We start from the raw sequence: 20,107 nt of genomic DNA, 5'->3' as shown, positions 1-20,107 counted from the left end.
TACAGGACTATTTACCCAATCTGGGAGGACTGTTCAGGACAACCTTCATGAAGAAAGCAAGCAAAAAAAATAAATAGAATTAAAAATCCAACAGCTTTTAAAAGTGCAACAGTAAGAGTTTCCAATTTAACGGTAGGATGCATCTGGACAGTCAGTTCTGTGGGTATTTTAGCCGTTTCTACTCAAGCATTATTCGCAGCATTTCCTTTACAGTAGATTTAGCTCTACAGCACACAAAACTAGAGTTACTGCTAGTTGAATCTGAAGGGGAGAGGAAAAAAAAAACCAACCAGCTTTAAAAATAACCCTGAGGGATATACAATTTAATGATCTTGCAGTTTATTTCTAAAAAGTAACATTTATTATTTAGCAATTGCTTTCTGGGTAGACCAGTCCTTTAAGTATGTGCATAAATAATATTTAAAAATCAGTAATATTTACAAATCCTAATACATCAAAGTAAAATACGTACAGATTAAAGTCTGCATACGCAAATAATTTAATAATAAATCCAACTCCTCAACATAAGGCCAAAATATACAGCAGGAAGAAAATGTCTACCAAGTATCTAGTGGAGATCACTAAAAATCGGTCTGTTCACCTGAACTGAGAGCTCCAAGGTGAACAATAGAAGAGATTCTTCTCAATACAAGTCAATTTCATCTTACTTCAAAAGCAGAAGCCGAATACGCGAGTGCAGACCGAGTTTGCTGCATTTCTGAAAACCAGAAGAAACTAAACTGCTCAAAATGAGAAAAATTATAGGTGGCCAAACTCAGCTCTTGGGCAGGAAGGCATAAATCCCAATAATTGCAGAAGATGCAAAAGCTTACTCTGTGGCTGAACTTGCAACAACAAGAAGGATTCTCAGAAAAGCCAGTTTATTATTCTTGACTAAGCGTCAGAAGCAAATAGGTCAGAGCTCAAGCATGCAACCTCAAGAACATTTACCAACTCTGAACACATACAGTGAGGAAACTAGCTCTCATTTGCAAAATATTCAAGTTGAATAGGCTCGTGACCCATTAGTCACTCAAGTGGAGACATCTGGCAACAGATACCTGTTAGCAAGAGCTCCCCTAAGTGTTCTCCAAAGACAAACTCACCTTTATGAGCTGTTTCCTCCTCACTTTCTAGATAATCCAAATCACCTAGAATAAGGCTAGCTTCAGAAACCAAACAAGCCAAGAGACATTATCAGTTTAGACAAAATAAAAACATATAAAAGGGAGAGACACCTACATCTTCTTTCACTTCTGACTGAACCACCAAGCTAAAACGGTCAATGAAATGGAAAGCAAAAGCTTATGTGTTTAAGGAGAAGTCACAGCTCCCAGGTCCAAGATGCATAGGTTTGTAACATTTCTCAACTAAAAGAGTACTTTTCTGTAAATTTGAATACTACTTACGCAGCTAAGAATTATTCTTCATCAATTATTCCATGCTACAAAGGTTTTGTAAAATCAACACTGACAGAAAGTAGCCAACTGACTCAAGCTTGTGATTAATAGATTTATCCACGTCCACAACTGCAGACCCCTCAAAAGCTACCAATGCTGTTCGATGTTTCTGACCCTGAGAAGCCAGGATAGTAAGACTTATACACTGCTCTGTTGAATGAATGTTAAGAAAACCACTTCCCCCTTCTTCCTGCTCCAGCCCTCAAAAACAAACAAACAAAGAGAAAAACCAAACAAACCAGGAAGAGAGTTGACAGCTGGACTAGAGGATAGTATACTATGTGCTATTTATGAGGAGCAAGTGCTAGTAACTTGCTAAGAACTCCCAAGTTCTAGGAAAAAGTCTTCCAAACCATTTAGCACCACTTTAAAATGCCCCATTGGCACAGTTTGCTCAAGCACTGCAGAAACCGTCACGTGAGCAGTGAGGGACACTGTCCATGCTGCCTTGCAGCACAGCACAAGGAATCAGGCCTGACCTGAAAAAATCCCATTACTAAAACAATGCTGGAATGCAATCGTCTCCACAGGAATTAAAAAAAATACCCCAAGACAACACAAAACTAAACCTCAAATTCCGTCATCAGAATACACACAATTCAAACTGATCCCAGCTGGCCGAGGAGTTTGGGGCCCTCCTTCCACAACTACTCTAAGGGATCTCTACAGAATTGTGATTTCTCCAGACCCCCAAACCCCCTCCCGAAGCCTGAAGGTGTCTGAACAGTCAGTTGCACCTGGTCAAAACAGATTGATCAAGAGTCAGCATTTTTATCATCTTCCCAAAGACACCAAAGAAGACTTTTAAAAAAAAACAACCTTAGCAAGTTGAAGATGTTTTTGGAGGCAAGAAAATTGTAGTTTAATAAAAAGTGTCTTTGCAGATCTATTTTTCTAGTGGTCTTGTGTTTTGACACCGCCTAATGGCAAAATGATGTATCGCTACTCCAAGTGCTTAAGCAGCATTGTTGGCGATCCAAGCTTTGCTTTACTTTTTTTGGCCTTTTTTTTTTTTTTTTAATAAAATCCACATAAGCATTATAGTTCTGCAGCAAGACAGATTTTTAGCTCATCTATTTTTCTCTTAATTTTGTTTCATACAGCTACATATAGTGCTTAAGACACTGGCAGACCCTTTGAAATGCGTATGTTCCTAACATGCACAAATACCAAGCATGGGCATGTGGAAATATTCCTCCCTCCCAGCCCCATTTCCCTTGCAGCAGTAACTCTGGCTTTACTACTTCAAGGTACGTAGGAGAATTATCCTAAGTTTTACAAATAAAGCATGGTCCACAAAGGGATAATCCAACCCTTCCGCTGGAAAAAGCAAGATCAGTGGAGAAATGCATAGCTAAATGTAACATGACACGAGACAGAAGAAAGCGTTAAGATTCTCCAGCCTTCCTTCTCCAAAAACTTGAGAGTGCAGCCAAATGCCTCCTCCTCTGGAGGCCTCCTAAGCCCTTCCTTGGGGTTAGCTAGAAAAGCAGCTAAGAACCCACTTGAAAGCAATGTGCTTTCTTCTTAAGGACAGAGCGTATTGCTTCTATAGCATTCCCAACCCCTGCTGCGGCAGACTAAAGAATGAGAACTTAAACCCCATACTTCACACCTGGAAACACTCCTCACTAGTAAGGACAAACTTAAGAGGTACACACACCAAAAAACTTCAGAACCGTTTTGAGGCACAAAGTTTTTCAACAGTGAGTATTAACCCCCTCCCCCCAAACTATGACAAGGTTATCATGTGCCTCTATGTACTACCATGAAGCCATTACATCATAGGGTTTACGTGAGCACGTGCCCAGATAAGCAGGTTAGAACAACGATTTAAGATACTCCAGGCAAATAATGTGGACTTGTTTTAACTGCCCTGCAGTTTAAACCTTCAAATGCACCTCATTTGGGAATAATGAAGTTTAGAAGAAGGGGGAAGGAAACTTTTGTTTTGCCTAAGGTAACCTACATTTTTAAAATGTATAACCGTAAGGTCTGGCTCCGAACTCTGTGTTCAGGGACATGAAACAGTTGGGAATATTTGCATCATAATTTGACCTTTAGTATGCCACAATTTCAAATAAAGCGTCAGAATTACATTCTTCTGGATATTACTACCAAGACACACGCCACCAAGATCTTCTGTTACGTTACAGTGATGATTTGATATGAACCATTTTCTTGGGATGGTACTTTTGCTTCTGTCGTTGTCCTGGGTTTTGGTGGCCACTCTGGATCAACCAGCAGTTCCTGAGCTAGGTGCATGTACTTGGCTTTTGGGGTCTTCTCTCTGCAACCAAACAGGGAAGAAAGGAAACAGACTCCGCAGCGATCCACAGCCTCCTGCAGAAGTGAACAGATTTGAAAACTGGATTAGCAGAGGACTAAAGTAATATAATAAACAATATAGTAAGACACTAGAAGAAAAACTATTCTCTTCATTTCTAATTTACTATTTCATTGTCATATTGGACCTAGAAAGTGTAGTACAGAAACTCTTCTGTTGCATCACCTCTCCTATACTGTGGCACCAATTACATTTAGAAAACATTAAGAAAGCCTAGGTATTCTGCATTATTGCACCATCTAAGGTCACCCACAGCTTTTGTGCATAGTGCATAATAGTTTCAATAAACACAGGTATAACAGGCACCATTAAATGGCGTTTACTATTTAAGAATAAAAGCCTGGTCTAGAGAAAGCAGTCAAATCCCAGAGTCTCAAAACACTTTAGGCAGTGAGCTGTTTAAATGAAGGCAGGCAGCCCGCCAAGAATGGAACAGTTTAACTTGCTGATACTGTGAAACCCAAGTCCTACACATACTAATAAACAGGCACAAACTACCAAACTTAAGCCTTCCTCACTGTTTTTCCTCTCCCATTCCTAAATGCACATAACTTAACTAGGTGGAGAAGAGAAACACTGCTCCTCAACACTGGATTCCTCTCGTGTCTCTGAGTACCTGTCGCCAGCTGGGCTGACCCATTAACAGACATATATTCTGTAGGGTTTGCTTCATGCTCTGAATTTTACCAAGTGGCAAACTGAATCAAACCTGAGCCTTAACACAAGCTCCACTCTTCAGTGAACACAAAGCAATTTTTTCTGAAACACCTTGAAAGGCCAAACGTAAATCTGAATCCAACACATCTAATCAAGTTTAGTGCCAAGAAATAAGACAGGGCAACTCTAAAGAGAACAAATGTGCAACCAGCTAAAAGTAGTAAGCTGAGAGGCTTAAAGAAAAAGCCAGTTTTAACCAGATCCACACAGGTATCTCTCAGGTACTAATGACAGAGGGGCAAACCAGACCAAGACTCACGGCCACTTGAAAAGCAGAAGCTAAATCCTTCAGTCTCCTAAGCCACCTGGAGCAGTAACAACACACTTCCCTTTTGCCATTTTGCTTTGTTTTGAATGTACATACTATATGTTAGTGCTCCCACAGACCATGTTCTAAAACCCTAAACTGAATTAATTTCATAAAGAACTGGATGAGACCCAGCATCAGCAATTCTGCTTCTGAGCAAATCACGACATTCCCCAGTCCCCATGCTGATTTGTGGCAACACAACTAAAATTTGCTGAGGTGCAAAAACTGAAGGTACAGTGAGAAGAGGCCTAAAAGCAATCCTCTGGGTTTGCATTGCTGTTCCTATAGGCAGAGCTGTATCATTTTAGAGTCAACAAAGAGAAAAACATAAAACCAGAAGCCTTCCCTTCTAATATTCAAGTTACAGTAATCGAATTTAAACACTCTTACGCTTATGACAAGGCAACAGACACTTAAGAGATCATAAAAGAAGACAAAACTGAATTAATCTGCATGCACTCAAATGATGACAGCAAAATACTAGTCTCCAACCTGGGGCGGCTGGGGTATGGTGAGGCGATATTCTCCTTGTTTGTCTCGATTGAACACAACCTTCCAAAGGATCATATCAAGGAGGACATTCTGTGAGACAGTGTGGTGAGCGGGAAGAATTAAAGAAACTAATGATCATTTGTTGTTAGTGTTGCATATTACAAATAAAACCTGCAATAGTGTGTTAGGCATAACTAACTCAGCGCCAGGCAAAACGGAGTCTATGTTACTTGTCTGTACTCGTGACAAACATTTCTGTCTTAAAGTGCTCATGTGAGGTTTAAGAATATAAACCATGTTTTTTAAACTAAAAATCAAATACACTTTTTCTTAATGTGTCTCAATACTCAACAAAACCCCATGAAACACCACAGACATGAGTGCTTAAAGCAGTTTCCCCATAAACCATCTTTAATGTTACAGCATACTTCAGCCTGGAGCTATGCTTTATTTGCAGTTGATGTTCCCCAAAAAGCTTCAGCAGGGTGGCAAAGCTGAGCCACCAGCAGGAAGCCCGCAGGGATTCTGTAGGAGCGGTTACAGATTGGGGAGAGAGGGCAGAAAGGGAACAGCATGTTCAGTACATCTGGTTATTCGCATTTTCCGAGTGGGTGGACTCGAATAAACCCAGTAACACAGGTGTGAACCTGAATCTTCCATGGCCATGAGCCTGCAACTCTGGTCTTTGGACAGGTTCCATTTCTAACGTCTGACTAACTTCTGCCGTTGAGAAACAGCAGTTGATCACCCAGACTTTCATAACACTTATGCTTTTATAACACACCAGAATTTTACACTGCTCTTCTAAAGCACTCGCCAGCAAATCTCCAACTTGTTAGATGTTCATTTTTTAAGACAGTCTGGATTAGCTATGTCAGGCATCAGGGAAAGGAGGAACATCTGCTGGGAGCTGCCTTTGGTGTGTGGTATTTTGTATCATCTGGCAGAAAGAATATGCGTGCCTTGTGAACCTAGTCTGGCACCCACATGGAAGGAGCAATAGCTTTACACAGCCTTTCAGAAAACACGCTTGGGATGACCGTATTCAGAAATCATTCCTGTTGTAGAAGCAATTAAGGAACAATATGTGACTGCAGTGTGACACAAGTGCCAAGCTGGTAAGCATGACAAAGGGTAGAACCAATCCCTGGTGTATCTCATCATTATGAGACACTTAAAAGACACAGTTACCGAGGAATTATTCTCAGCAGAACAAATTACAGGTGATATACCTATCAAGTACCTTGTTAAAAGAAATAAGGAGATGCCACCAGCACCTTTTCCAAGATACCAAGTACCACAGGTCATGTTCTGAGTAACTCCGTAGCAAAACGCGTAGGGAGCATAAAATCCAGCCAGGCACACGAGGATAGAAGGGCAGTAAGCTATACTGGAAGTGAAGGAATGAAATAGCCCAAGATTTTTCCATCACACACTGCACCCAAAGAGTTGGTGCCATGTGAAAAAGCTTCAGGGAGCCCAGAGTAATGCTGCAGAGTTGGACACACACAGTTCAACAGGTAGGACAAAAGCAGGTGGACGTTAAGGAAGGTGAAGCATGTATTGTAACACAAGGTTTGGGATTTGAGGATCACTAAACTAAATGCTTCTGTTGGACACCTGCCGCACAGTAGACAAGCTATGTCTAAACAAAGCATCCAAGGAATAGCAAAAGTAGAAGAAACTGGTTTTAAGTGAAAGCAGAATGCCCCAAAGAACTAAGGTCAAGAAAATGAAATACTAGAATTATTCTATTCCACTCACAAAGCATGGGCAACAAGATAACTAGAAAAGTCCAGTTAAAAGGAATGTGGGAAAGCATCCTACCAGTTTGGGTAAGGACAATTAAGTGACTGAAGTGTTGAAAGATGGTAACAACCCTGCACAGGAAAAAGAGGGGGTAGGGTTTGAATACTGTATGAAAGCAAATCCTCTAGAGTAATTACATTGCTTAGGCTATGCTTACTAGAAACCCAGAAGTTTCTGGATTGATGTGGCAACTAAAAAGGCCCAGGAGTGGAACATGATGAACGTTTACGCCAGAGTACCAGCGCTGGCCCTTGTGACACGTGCCAATACATGGACTGACACGCGGTGCAGACTTACTACTAGAGCCCTTTACACTTCCAGAAGGGAAACATCACCAAGCTGTGGAACAGTTAACAAGATCATCTGCAGAACAAAGTAATTTTTCAGCAGAAGTTTCTCTCTGTAATGTTTATCAGTGGGCTGAAAGTTGTAACCAATACCACATGGATGCACTCCATTTATCACCACAAAGCTCAATCCAAAGTGCTTCAAAAAAAGCCAAGTTCCCAGAGATGGTAATAGAAACATCAGGACTGACCAGAAAATGTAAACAGGAAAAAATTATTTCTATCTAGGAGGCTTTAAATTTATCAGAGGACAAACTAGCTGGGGTTCTGCAGCTTTGGGGTAACTATTTTGTTTCAGTAGCAAAGGCAGCAATATATGTAAAACTTAACTTTACACAAATAAATAAAAGGAGGTAAAAAGAAAACTATTAGTAGTTTAGTAGAAGAAAAAAAAAAGAAAGAATTAAGGGGCATAAAGGAAAACATCACAAGCAAGGTCAGAGTAAATACAGGACAATGTAAGAAAGGTACAGGATCTTTAGAAGATACGCTTGTCAACAAGGCCAAAAACCCACGTAACTACTGCCATGTTTTAGAAAAGACCAGCTGTCATGTAAAAACACTGAGAAACACCTTCCAGTAGCATATTCTGTAAATCCTATTTGGAACAATATTTTGAACACAAAGCCTTGATAATTTGGATTAAAGTATTTAAAAAAACCAACCACCTTTGGTTGATTTTTACTAAGTTGCAAATAAAAGGGAAACAATTAGTCAACTGGAAAGATTAATGCTGTGGCAATCTTCAAAGGCCAAAATGGCATGATCCAAACAAACATTATGCTGGTTACCTGATAGCAATCCCTCACATAGTGATGGAAATACTGACTAGAAGCTGCAGAAAAAGTTATACAGTAAAAACAGATGATTATAACGTGCAAGCGCTAGATGTTGTTGAAAGGGTTTTTCATCTTGCTGGGGAAAAAAAAATAATGGCTAATGGCTGCAACCAAAACCCAAATGTATTCAGGCTGGAAATAAGGCATCAGTTTAACAGGGAGAAGAACTAACCACAGGAAGAATGTCTGGCTTTGAATCCAGACTTGTGCTGGAAGATGCATCTGTCGAACTGATTACTGGAAACAACACAAAGGTACCTGGATGAAAGGTAGGGCATGTTTCTGCCCACATTAACTCTGGAATTAAAGAAGAGTGACTGACTTTGGACAAGCTCAGGGCTGGAAAAAGCAGATTTACATTAACATCTCTACTTCTGGACTTGGAGCAGAAGAGATGAACAAGTTCTATAGACCTGCATTATTCTGAGCAATAAGCTATGAGTATGATCCAACTGAATGAAGATGGGGTCCCCTAAAGGTTTTGTTTAGATCTTTACTATGTTGTGTTATTTTGAACTGAATTCACACAGCCAATGAATATGGAGGGTACTGTCCTAGGAAACAGCTGAAATAATTGATAAGTCTTTCAATTTTCTGCCCTCTTTTTTTAATTAATAAAAAACATTTTTAAATTGTGTTTTTAAAACAGAAAACTTGGACACCTTCAAGTCTACAAGAACATTTTCAGGAACACAAAGTTAACAGGAAAGTAGTGACCACTTAACTCCTAAACAAAAGACAAACATGTACCCTGAAAAACCCCACACTTAACAGGAGAAGCATTTTTTCCATTTGAGTTCCTTACCTCCGTCAGCACAGATACAATTGCATTGAGAACAACAATGACGAGAATTCTTAGGCGCCACTCATATGGCACACACACGAGCTGTGAGGAGATGTTGCCAGAGGTTAGAAACACACATATGAGTAATCACACATTCAAAACAGGCTTGGAGTTACAAATTTTACCATCCTTCCCACCCCAATGCATAGTTAGAGCTCTAAAGGGGTCAAGCTCGCCCAAGGGGCAGCAAGTCAGTTACCCCAGGCAGTTCAGATGCCTGGGTATCTGCTGAATCTTACCTCAAGAAATTCATCAATAGATTCAACAGGATACAACATGATGAAAAATATGAAGACATAAAGAACTATCACGGATACAACAAACAGAACTGTAAAAGAAGCAAAATATTTTAATCAGAACATCTCACAATCAGATTTTTAGGCAGTTTTTCCATGTATTCATTAAATGCCTTCATTAATCCCTGGAATTAACCTCTTTTCTCCCTCTAATTCCCTTCCAGGAAGGTTTTGGCAATGTGAGTTGTGCTGATAGCCACAGAGAGACAGAAGGCCAGATTCAACTTTTTGCTGGTTCACTCGTGGAGCTGGAACATATTCACACCTACCCTAAGCAAGCATCTGCTGACACAATTTTCTCTGTACAGTTTAATGCTTCCCTGTTCTTATCTCTGATCATCAGAAGAGAACTGCACTGTGTTCTCCTAGTGACACTACTACTGTAATGGCACAGAGTTGTAAGCAAGCCATGGATAAGTGCACACTCACTTGGAATTTTACTGGGAGCTGTACGTAGTAAGAAAGTACTTACCATTTTTGTAGCATGGTTGTCTAAAGGGCTTTCCTTTAGAAAAGACAATTGCCACTATGAGGTACTGAAAGCTGGATATAAAAAACAAAGTGGTGTTTTCGTAATTTTTGATGTAATGTTCATCCTCCTCAAGAGTCTCATTCCCACTGTGTGCAGAGCTGGTGTTTGTGGCATACAACACATGCTCATTACACGCACTACAAAATAAAAACCCAAACATTAAACACCAGGTTAAGAAGATGCAAACAAAGCCTACTTCACCACAAAAATAAAGACAGAACATATTGCAACACTAGTTTATAAAGCTGACCCTTGAAAACCTATTGCAGGTAGTAAGAAATAACTCAAAAGTGCAGCAGGGAAGCAGCAGGTTTTGTTAGTTCAAAGCTTCAAGTTCTTTTATGCTTCCAGCTTCTAGGTTCTGTACAGGTCACATACTGAAAGTATCACTGTAGATATACTTTCAAGAGGTGGGAAGAAAATAGTGCAATCTAAAAAGACCCAAATACGTCTCTTCATTTTCAGAAATATGACTTTGATTTGCTGGAACTCTAACAAGGACAACAAAACTTTCTAATAGAAGAGCTAAACCAATTCTGAACCACGCACTTCATGCTTTGAGCTCAACTGCCCCTAAGTTGAGGAGTTGTCAGACCCTGCATCTTGGCTCTGCCTCAATTTTGCATTTCAGCCACCAAGAACTCCTATGTATTAGTGTGCTTTTCACAAATAATTCAGTAGACTATCAAGCTGCCATACAGAAGCTTTATTTAGAAAGGGAGTCAATAAAGAAAGAGAGCAATTATTGCCTATAGCTTCCTGATTCTATTCTGCATGGAGCCACTGAAACACTTACTCAGATTCCGTTGTCCAAGGCTCGTACCAGGACTGCTGTTTGACCCAAAAAAACCCAAAGATTTGGAAAGCAAGGCAGATGATGATTTGAGACAGAACGGAACAGAGAAGTGGACCTGAGATAAGGCCTGACGGAGGCCTTCGCGCAACAAGCTCCTTCCAAGCAGGGTTCAGGCTCACTGCAAAGAGAAAGAAAATTAAGTTACACATGACATCATTTTGGTTTTCAAGAATTCCCCTGCTTCTGTTCTGTGGAATTAGAATGGCTTGCTCATGACATCACCTTAAAAATTGCTCCACAACTGCAAATGCAAAACCACCTTGAAAAGACTGTATCACACCAGAGTAATGCCACAGTGCCTTCTACAGGCTGCTTAGCCCCAGCAGCACAGGACAGCGGGGGACAGTAACAGAAGCCACAAGACTTAAGGAATTAGTAGTGTCTGGCCAAATTTCTTTTGTCTGCCACAAGAACTTACGGCTTGTCTCCTCAGTTTTGGTCTGCCATTGCTTCAAAGAAGCAGTTTCTATTAAACTTAGAAATGGAGTTCTGCCATTAGCCAGCAAACTGAGTGCCAGGTTCATACGCAGAGGCAAATACTGCACTAGATAATAGTTTCCATGTATAACATTTTGCAGACAGAAGTTCAACCAAAACCACAAAAAAAAAATCAAAGCACAGAGAAGCACGATACTAGAACAATTCCTGTTTTGTTTCCAAGACCTGTTTCCTCATGTTAGGCACGATTCAGGACTTCCTGCCCTGTGAAGAACTGATTTTCTAAGATCATGCCCACAACTTGATATGTGCATGAGGACATTTCACACGCTTCAGATGAAGCTAACTCTGTAAACAGTGGTTTGATTTTTTAAATACATATACTGTAGCAGTAGCAACATCTTAGCTGTATGTCACAGTGCTTACCCCAAACAAGATATAATTAGATATTAAAGAAAATGGGACCAAGTGAAAACTACTTCATAGAAGCCAGCAGCAGCAATTCAGCACAATACTTACTAGTGAAGACAACCACCAGAATGATTGCCAAATCAATGAAGAGAAACTGGAAATCTCCCAAATTGCTCAGGATCTAGACAGAAATTACAACTGAAACATTGGTAATCCCTTCAAACCAAGAAACATCTCAGTGATGCTCATACTGCATTCATTCTTTAAATTACACTTCATGAACAAGACAGTCTCTTATCGAACTGGCTTACTTATCTGCAGGAGTACTCTACAATCCATGGATCAATTCCTGAACTATCAAGGTATGAAACAGTTTCAGTTTCAAGATGCAAAAAGTTATTTGCAACGGAAATCTGTTTCTAATCAAACTTACATCAGTGAATTTTACAAACCAGTGGAATAGCTTAGGCCCACAGTTCTCTAAACTCCATAACCTTACTGTGCAGTCATACAGTTGTCAAAATTTCTGCCTCAAAGGTCCTTTGATACTTTGCATGCTTATTGCTCAGAATACAAATTTAAAACAGGATTTTGACCACATGCTGTATTGTGATCTCAATCCCATTAACAGCAAACACACCATTTTGCTTCTTCCCCCATTCTAACACTTGCAGTTGCACTCTTTCAATCCTTACATAAAAGAAATGCATGGCCCTTACATCAAGTTTGACTATTTTAAAATGTCGAGTTTTTAAATTACAGAAAATAGTAATTTTCTTGAATTTATATGCTTACTTGGGCTTCCCATTGTAGAGACTTTATATTCACAGGCATTAATTATTGTTTTTAAATACTCTGTTTTTCATACAGTTCATATTAAAAAAGGCAAAAAATACTAACAATACTTTTAGTCCAAAAAGAGCTTTTTAGGATGTGGATGTTGTGTACTCCGAGAGACTTACAACAATTTACATTAAATATCCATCAGCTTTCAGATCTCTGATTTACATTGACGCTGCTTAAGCACAACAAAATACTTACAGAATATAGCAGAGTAACACTGATGTACTGGATAATGCTGTATAATGCCATGAACTTAAATACACAGAAGGAAGTTATTAAAGCAGCACGGCCTTCCCTGTCAAAACAAATGCAATCATGTAACCAGAAAGCTGAACTCTGCTTAGCCAAATGTTAGCTGCAATTAAACCTATCAGCAAATCCTTTGAGGGACATCAGGCTGAAGACAAATGGAAAAAAAAAGGGGTCAGAATGGACTTTCAAGTACATCAAAGTTGTGAACACGCCTTCTGAACTGAGCCACCTCCTTATTCTGGTGTTCTTTGGACTTTGTGGTTTTCCAACAGAGGCTTTGAAATGCAGGCTGCTTGCAAAAGCACCTATGAAGCAGTAGTTTACTACCCGGACTGAATGAACGTGCAGCCAGCCACACACACAGTTGCTGACTTCAGAAACATTTCTGATTATGCATTAATTCATTAGTTCCACACAGACTTAACTAGATTCTTCTCTGGCTGATGTTTATCCAAAATTATTACCTAATTTCCAACTCCAGAATCAAAAATTGGTCAAACCCTAGTGAGAAAATTTGTTTTCTACTTTCTATGGTGCTGAGCAGTAGCATGAGGAATATTACTGCTTGCAAATAGACACAGCATTTATGGAACCTAACATAGTCACTCAGACATCAAATTAAATACTAAATATTCCCATGCTAAAGAATTAACTTTACTTGAACAATGGGGTTTATAACAAAATAGTAAATCATGCGATGGCAAGCCCTTGCTCAGAGTACCTTCAGTAAAGAAACAGACCTACTAAGACATACAGCCTGTTCTTTAATTCCTATTGGCCTCCTATTGCATCAAACATACACTAACTTAGGGAACATAAAATGAGTTGCACAAACGCATTTTACTTCACCATAAGTGTCATTACCTGATCAGCTTTAGCACACAGGAAATACTAGGTGTCCTGGAAGTGAATGGTGATGCCACAGAAGCCTCCAGTTCAGACAAAGATATACCACCATGTGCCCTCTTTAGTGCCTGCCAATTAATATTAAAATAAAGCACATTTAAAAACTTGCTTTCAGCTGTTAAAATTAACTGAGCAGCTCTGTACAGAGAATGAACAAATACTTACGCCACAGTCATTTGCTCCATCTCCACACATGCCCACATAGTAACTGCAAAAAACAAACAGATGTCAGCATCTTGGACCATTCCCTACTCACAGCCCATTCACAGCTCATGTCATTAAATGCTTCTACATTATTTAACTTATTCAAGGTTTGCTTAATAACGAGCAATGGTTAATGCTGACAGACAATTACTGTTTCCATTATACACACAAGGAAGCAGAGAGAAAACTAAGATTATTTATCCACACCAATTAAACCGATAATGGTTATCAGCCCCTATCATTCCAACGTCATCTAAACTATCTTTGCTCTAGAAAGAGACTCTGGCACTATTTTGTATAGCTGCAAGCTACTATAGGACAGTATATTGACCATATGTGATCAAAAGTCATCTCATTAATACTTCTTTAATACACCAACGACATTTGATTGATTTGTTTATTGAGTCAAGCAATCAGATTTATCAAATATGTTAGTCAGTTTGGTTATTCATCACTGAAAGCCTGAAATTTTCACGACTAGCCAGCAGATGGTACTACTCTCATTCCTGCTCAGCTCACAGGCCGATTTACCAACTCATCAGCGCAGCCTTTTCCATCTTGCATACAGTAAGTTTTCTTCCTAACACACTGAACACTCTTTCAACTCCCCTGCTCTCTGTGCTTAAGCAAATACTTACTCTACATTTTGTAAAGCTTCCACCAGCTGAGTTTTCTGATCAGGCGCCATGCGAGCAAACACAGTGCCATGTAACACAAGCTGCAAGAGAAAAGATTTCTTAATGCTCACAGGACAGAGAATGTTCACCACCAAAAGCACCTATACACAAGTAAAGTGCTCACCTTGGGTACCAGGTCCTGAAAATGCTCCAAAATCACTGCAAATGACTTTCCATTCATTGCAAAATGGTATTTGGTCATCTGGAGATCCTCAAGGCTTTCATGGACCAATTTAACTGGAATATCCTATCAAAAGTAGTTTAATACTCTAGCTGTAGTTTATTTACACAGACAGCTTGTCATTTCAAACTAATACTCACAGAGGTCTTCCTAAAGGTCCTACATCAAGTTTCTAAGAACATTACTTGAAAGAAAACCTCATATAATGAAAATGCTTACTTGGTAGTAAGAAAGTGTGGTTTAATGTTTCAATGACAAGCAACTAGAACAGCCTTAACACACTGAAATGGGCAGTGGAGGGGGTATGTGTGGGTGGGTGGGGGAGTGTGGGTGTGGAGTCTCCTGCAAAACTAAAATGTCAAATGTCACATCATGGTTGAAAAACTAGCTCCCCCAGCTGTTTTACTACTCCTTGGTACTTTAAGCTCTGAAAGTTAACTTAGTACACAGTACATCAATTTTGATTTGACACTTAACAGCTAATGGGCTACTTAACCAAGTAAATAAAAAGAAACTCAACAGTTAAACTAACTGCTTACACCCTAAGGGCATTATACTGTTCCTGTTACCTCTGAGTTTATGGCTGGTGATGAACTAGTGCATTTTGCGAGGGTATCTGCATAATGCCAGTTGATCCTGGCAGCCTGCCCATCCTTTGGAGGTAGTGCTTCAGCAATAATGACCTTATCCTGAGGTAGAATCATTCCACAGTCTCTGGCCACAGAGATAGCCGTTAACATGTTATCCCCTGTTAAACAATTGCATTTAAAAAGGTTTCCATTAGAAAAGGATCAATACCACATACAGATATTCCATATAAAAGCAAAGCTATCAAAACCAGTTTTAGACTAGGAGGGTCTGCCTAACATCTGTCACTGCTTTAGGGCAAATCAAGCCTACAGGTAAAAGTCTAGCCCATTAAACCCTTTCCCTGGACTAGCATCACTAGAAACTCTGTATGTTTCTTTCTCATTCTTGGTACTTACTGAAGATCAGGCAGAACACATGCAGACATTTTAGACCCTGCTGTTTAAACATGGACACAGAACACTCAAACACTGAGTTGTATTGCTAACCTATCAAAACCTTACTTCAAAGTTGCAATGCCTGAGACTTAAAAGCAAACATGCACCTTGTATGGAAAACACTGCACACCAATACCTAACTCGTTTATGGGAACATAAGATGTTACTCTTACAAGAAAACCAAAATACAACAAAGACTGACTCATCATAATATAATTCAAAGTCTTGGGACCCTTAGGGGGTCATCTAGTCCAACTGTCTGCTCAAAGCAGGGTCAGTCATTAAGATTAAAACAGGACTATCACCTACTCTGATTTGGAACACTTCTAAGGTTTTTTTATCCTTCAGTTTAGGATAAGGTAATTTGTGCATGGAGCTGCAGACAGGCAGCTACAAAGCAGAATTAATCAGCGTGCTGGTTTCTGATCTCTGACTCATGAAAGCCTCATTCACCTAAAAACAAACATGTCTGAATATTCTCATCACAGCTTCTAAACCTCCCTCTTGCTATAAATACAGCATCATCCCAGCCTACTGACACTAAAGTTTGGCTTCATACACTGTAACTAAGATGCAGCCAGAGAGAGGAGTTTTTATCTTTTGAGTATGAACATCTACATCCTAACCTGTAACCATGACAGTGCGAATGTTGGCTTTATGCAAATCTTCAAGTACAGCAGGGGTTTCTTGCTTTAGTTTGTTTTGCATTATAATTAACCCCATGAAATCCATGTTGCTTTCAATAGCATCTCTGCAGAAAAGAAGGTAAGAAGTATAAAAATTACAAGTTGTAGATTAAAGAGCCTGATTTTATCAATAAATGTTTAAACAAATAAACAGTAATGTTTATTTTTAACTATGAAAAGTAAGGCATTTGCTTTATAAAAAGTGACAAGAGAGAGATCATAATTCACATTAATTTACACTTATCTCTCTTGTTTAAGATCACATGTGCACAGGAGGGCTTCTACTCCACTACCTGCCATTGTCTTTAATAGACACAGATAATTATGTATGTTTATGTAACAAAGAAATATGAAGAAGTTTTCTGCCACATTAGCATAAATTAATCATCATAAAGAATTATTATTACAGTTATTTTCAATATTAAAACGTGTTCTCCAGAATTCACATTATTGCAGAAAAACTTCCTTATCTTCAATGCCAATGTACTGTCCAGGGTACAAATTAAGAACGCACCGAGAAATATGTATGTCAAGGCAGAAAAAGCTAAAGAAAAGTAACTGATTTGAACAAAAAGAAACATTTCATAATGAATCCAAAGCATGCAGCTTTTAAAGCCTGTTACTTATTAAAAAAGTGAAGTTACTCTTACCTATTAATAGTCTGGACTTTGTGCCATGTCAGCTTAGACTCCAATTTTCTGTGAGCAAGAGCAATAACTCGGAAGCCCTGCTTAGTGTATTCCTCCAGGACACACTCAAAGTCAACAGGAACTTGAAAAAAGAGGCAAGCTTAGAGTTATTAAAATTATTCACATTACAGCTGAACTCCGCAAGAAATAAAAACAGTTTGTTCCTTTACCTGTTTCCTGCTTACACAAGCTGGCAATCACTTCAGGGGCACCCTTCATGTAAGCATCCATTCTCTTCTCCCCTAGAACTCTGGCTATTACACACATACGCTGCAGAACTGAAGAAAAGGGGAACTGGCGCACAATTCCAATCTCGTAACCGGTCTGTGTCATGCAGGAAGGAAGGAAGAAAAAGGTTACATCCACGTACGTTTTGAGAAAGAGAAACATGCTTAATTGAAAAAGCATACTTACAGAAAGCTCAAACAATTCCTAAAAAAAGAAAAAATAAGTTTGTTTTACTGGAAATATTTGTAAAGTATTTTTTCCCAGCTACAAACTATTTAAGTATCAATCTACACAGCACTCTATATAAAGCCACACTACTTGCAATGGACTTAAGGAAAGATGAACATACTACATCTGTTTAACTGCCTGTGAGAGACAGAAAAATTTTAGAGCTTGATTTCTTGATCAGAATTTGCAAGGCCTTTCATAGTCCCACCTCTGTCTGTTTAGCCTATGTAAATAACTGAAGTGCTACAGCATATCACAGTATGTCCACAATTAAGTTTTTCCAACTGTCTTAAAAAAAAACCAAAACAAAACACAAAGCTTCAAAATGCAGACTGAAGAAAATTTTACATCTGCCAAGGACATACTACTTTTAACTCAGCACTTAATTAAAACACACATCTCTAAGATACAATGGTGGCAAGAATTCTGTACCATGCAGTGAGTTAACAAACAATTGTTTTCACTGAAACTGCAAGGTGAGCACTCCTAAGCACTTCATTAGCACAGTAAGAATTTGATAACAATACTAATATTAAAACATGTAAGCTCAAAAATCATTACACTACTTTATTACTCTTACAGACTGCTTATAATGCTGGCAATCAGTCTGGGCACCTCAACAGTGGCATATATTGAACCACCTTCTTCAACAGTTTAAACATCTCTTCACTATCTTTGCCATCAAAAAACCCCCAACAAAACCACACAGTTTTGAACCTGAGTTGTATCAGCCAGAACAGCGGCATATGGTAAAATGTATTTAACACAAAGGATTAATTTAACTCAAATAATTTATTTTAATTTTCATACCATTTCTTGATTTGTTGCTTGTTTGGATTCTGGAAGAAGTTGTTTTGAAGGTCGAACCACTGTCGGCATGATTCGATTATGAAGGGCTGTTTCCTCTTCAGTGGCTTCTTCTAAAATCTATTAAAAACACTCCATTAATTTATACATTCAATAAACTTGATTTTCTCATAAAGCAATTTTCATGGGAAAAAAAAAAAAGGCAGCTCTGGAAGTCAGCCCAAGGTGCAATAATCTTTCTAAACAAGATTTCCTGTGAGAGTTAAGTGTCTTAATTTAGCCGTTAACTTACGATCCTCGTAGATATTTTACATACTTGTTACATGTGCTGAAACCCTGCCACACATCATCAGAAAGCAGTAAATTATCTGCTCAGATTCTTTCAGCTCTATGAAGTGTCATGCAGAACACTCTACGGTCATTTTCTTATTAGGACTTCCTTTGACACAGGGCATTGTCTGAAGCCCATCATTTCACAGTTACAGCTTGAAGGGACAAATGATGCCTTATCTTGCATACGACAAACATAGGAAATTTCACATTACTGATCTTAAAAACATTGCTTCTCTTTAAACAAGTAGACACTTACCCATCCTATTGCTTCAAACATCTTCAAATCAAGCGGATCCCCAGAAAGTACCCCTTCAATTTTTGTAAGGGAATGACAAGTTGCCATGCAAGCAACAAACTCAGACTTCAGCAAGCTCTCACTGCAAGCCCTCTCTTCCGGCAAAAGGAAACTAAAACAATGAAGTTACAATATACTTAGCACTATAATTATTTATTATGAGCCAATTCAAAAGGTTTGTTTAGATTAACAAAAGAAAATTGACTGCAGGAGTCTCTTCGCTCGTATTTTCACACATCACAGAAAACAGATAAGACTCTGGGCTGGAATCTTCAGGAACAGTCACAATTGCTGGGTACTTCAAACACTTTGTGTTAGTTCGCTCTCTAGTTTGATTCCTTGCACACAGGCCTCTCATCATTTTGCATTTAACTCAATTGATTTTAGCAGCTCAACAACTCATCATTTAGGAGGACATGCTATATTCTGATGACCGTAACAAACTAAATTCCACCTCAGCCTAAGGGAGTCGCAACTTTTATTACACCTAAACAGTATTTCCAGTTGCATTCTTAGAGCTCATTACAGAAACACAAACATAGGAGCTCACACTGAATTTTTTATTCAGCTGAAGCTGTTAGAGCGTGACTAAGCATCGTGTTTCCTACCGCCTCTGAGCGGCACCTTACCGAGCATTTTCCACCCGCTGAATTCCCCAAAGATCCAAGCCATCCTCAGTAAGTGTGCCAGTCTGCAAAATAAACCAAATGGCATGACAAGGAAAAAAAAAAAGCCTTCAGAAACACATTGTCCCCAGGTAAAGCAAAAATTAATAGCTAACTATCCAAATTACACCCCAACAACATAGCTTGTTTTCATTTAAAAAGACTTCAGGACAGAAAATACAGTATCTCCCCTGCTTTTTGCTAGTAACTAAGTTCCAACTTTGTTAAAAACCAAATTAAACCAAAAAACAACCAACACTCCAAGCAATCATGCCCATCCTTGGGGACGGGACAAAAGAAACAGACTCTTCAAACCCAATGATTGTTCAGCGTGTTCAGGGGGTGGGGGGCAACAGAAAACAGGTACTAAACCCTTAGTACTACTTTTTG

The 20,107-nt window shown here is 39.0% G+C and overlaps 1 protein-coding gene across 1 annotated transcript in view; it reads right to left on the bottom strand.

Annotated features, from left to right (window-relative positions):
* Positions 1-3,533: 3,533 nt before the first annotated feature.
* The window catches only part of ATP13A3 (ATPase 13A3), a 54,902-nt gene continuing 38,328 nt past the window's right edge, over positions 3,534-20,107 (bottom strand). The window contains exons 15-34 of the mRNA XM_084267718.1: positions 19,682-19,743; positions 19,014-19,164; positions 18,428-18,544; positions 17,576-17,593; positions 17,332-17,485; positions 17,123-17,243; positions 16,413-16,537; positions 15,331-15,509; positions 14,705-14,827; positions 14,542-14,621; positions 13,865-13,907; positions 13,658-13,767; positions 12,740-12,836; positions 11,807-11,879; positions 10,790-10,967; positions 9,934-10,130; positions 9,405-9,493; positions 9,127-9,207; positions 5,327-5,416; positions 3,534-3,803 (exon numbers count right to left, since the gene is read on the bottom strand). Coding sequence (XP_084123844.1) covers positions 3,606-3,803; positions 5,327-5,416; positions 9,127-9,207; positions 9,405-9,493; positions 9,934-10,130; positions 10,790-10,967; positions 11,807-11,879; positions 12,740-12,836; positions 13,658-13,767; positions 13,865-13,907; positions 14,542-14,621; positions 14,705-14,827; positions 15,331-15,509; positions 16,413-16,537; positions 17,123-17,243; positions 17,332-17,485; positions 17,576-17,593; positions 18,428-18,544; positions 19,014-19,164; positions 19,682-19,743 — 2,286 coding nt within the window. The 3' untranslated portion in view covers positions 3,534-3,605. The remainder of the gene's footprint in view (positions 3,804-5,326; positions 5,417-9,126; positions 9,208-9,404; positions 9,494-9,933; positions 10,131-10,789; positions 10,968-11,806; positions 11,880-12,739; positions 12,837-13,657; positions 13,768-13,864; positions 13,908-14,541; positions 14,622-14,704; positions 14,828-15,330; positions 15,510-16,412; positions 16,538-17,122; positions 17,244-17,331; positions 17,486-17,575; positions 17,594-18,427; positions 18,545-19,013; positions 19,165-19,681; positions 19,744-20,107) is intronic.

Source organism: Gallinula chloropus (assembly GCF_964237585.1).
Source record: "Gallinula chloropus genome assembly, chromosome: 8".
Taxonomy (NCBI): domain Eukaryota; kingdom Metazoa; phylum Chordata; class Aves; order Gruiformes; family Rallidae; genus Gallinula; species Gallinula chloropus.
The sequence above is the reverse complement of the archived record's forward strand: the minus strand, read 5'-3'. Positions and strand labels throughout refer to the sequence as shown.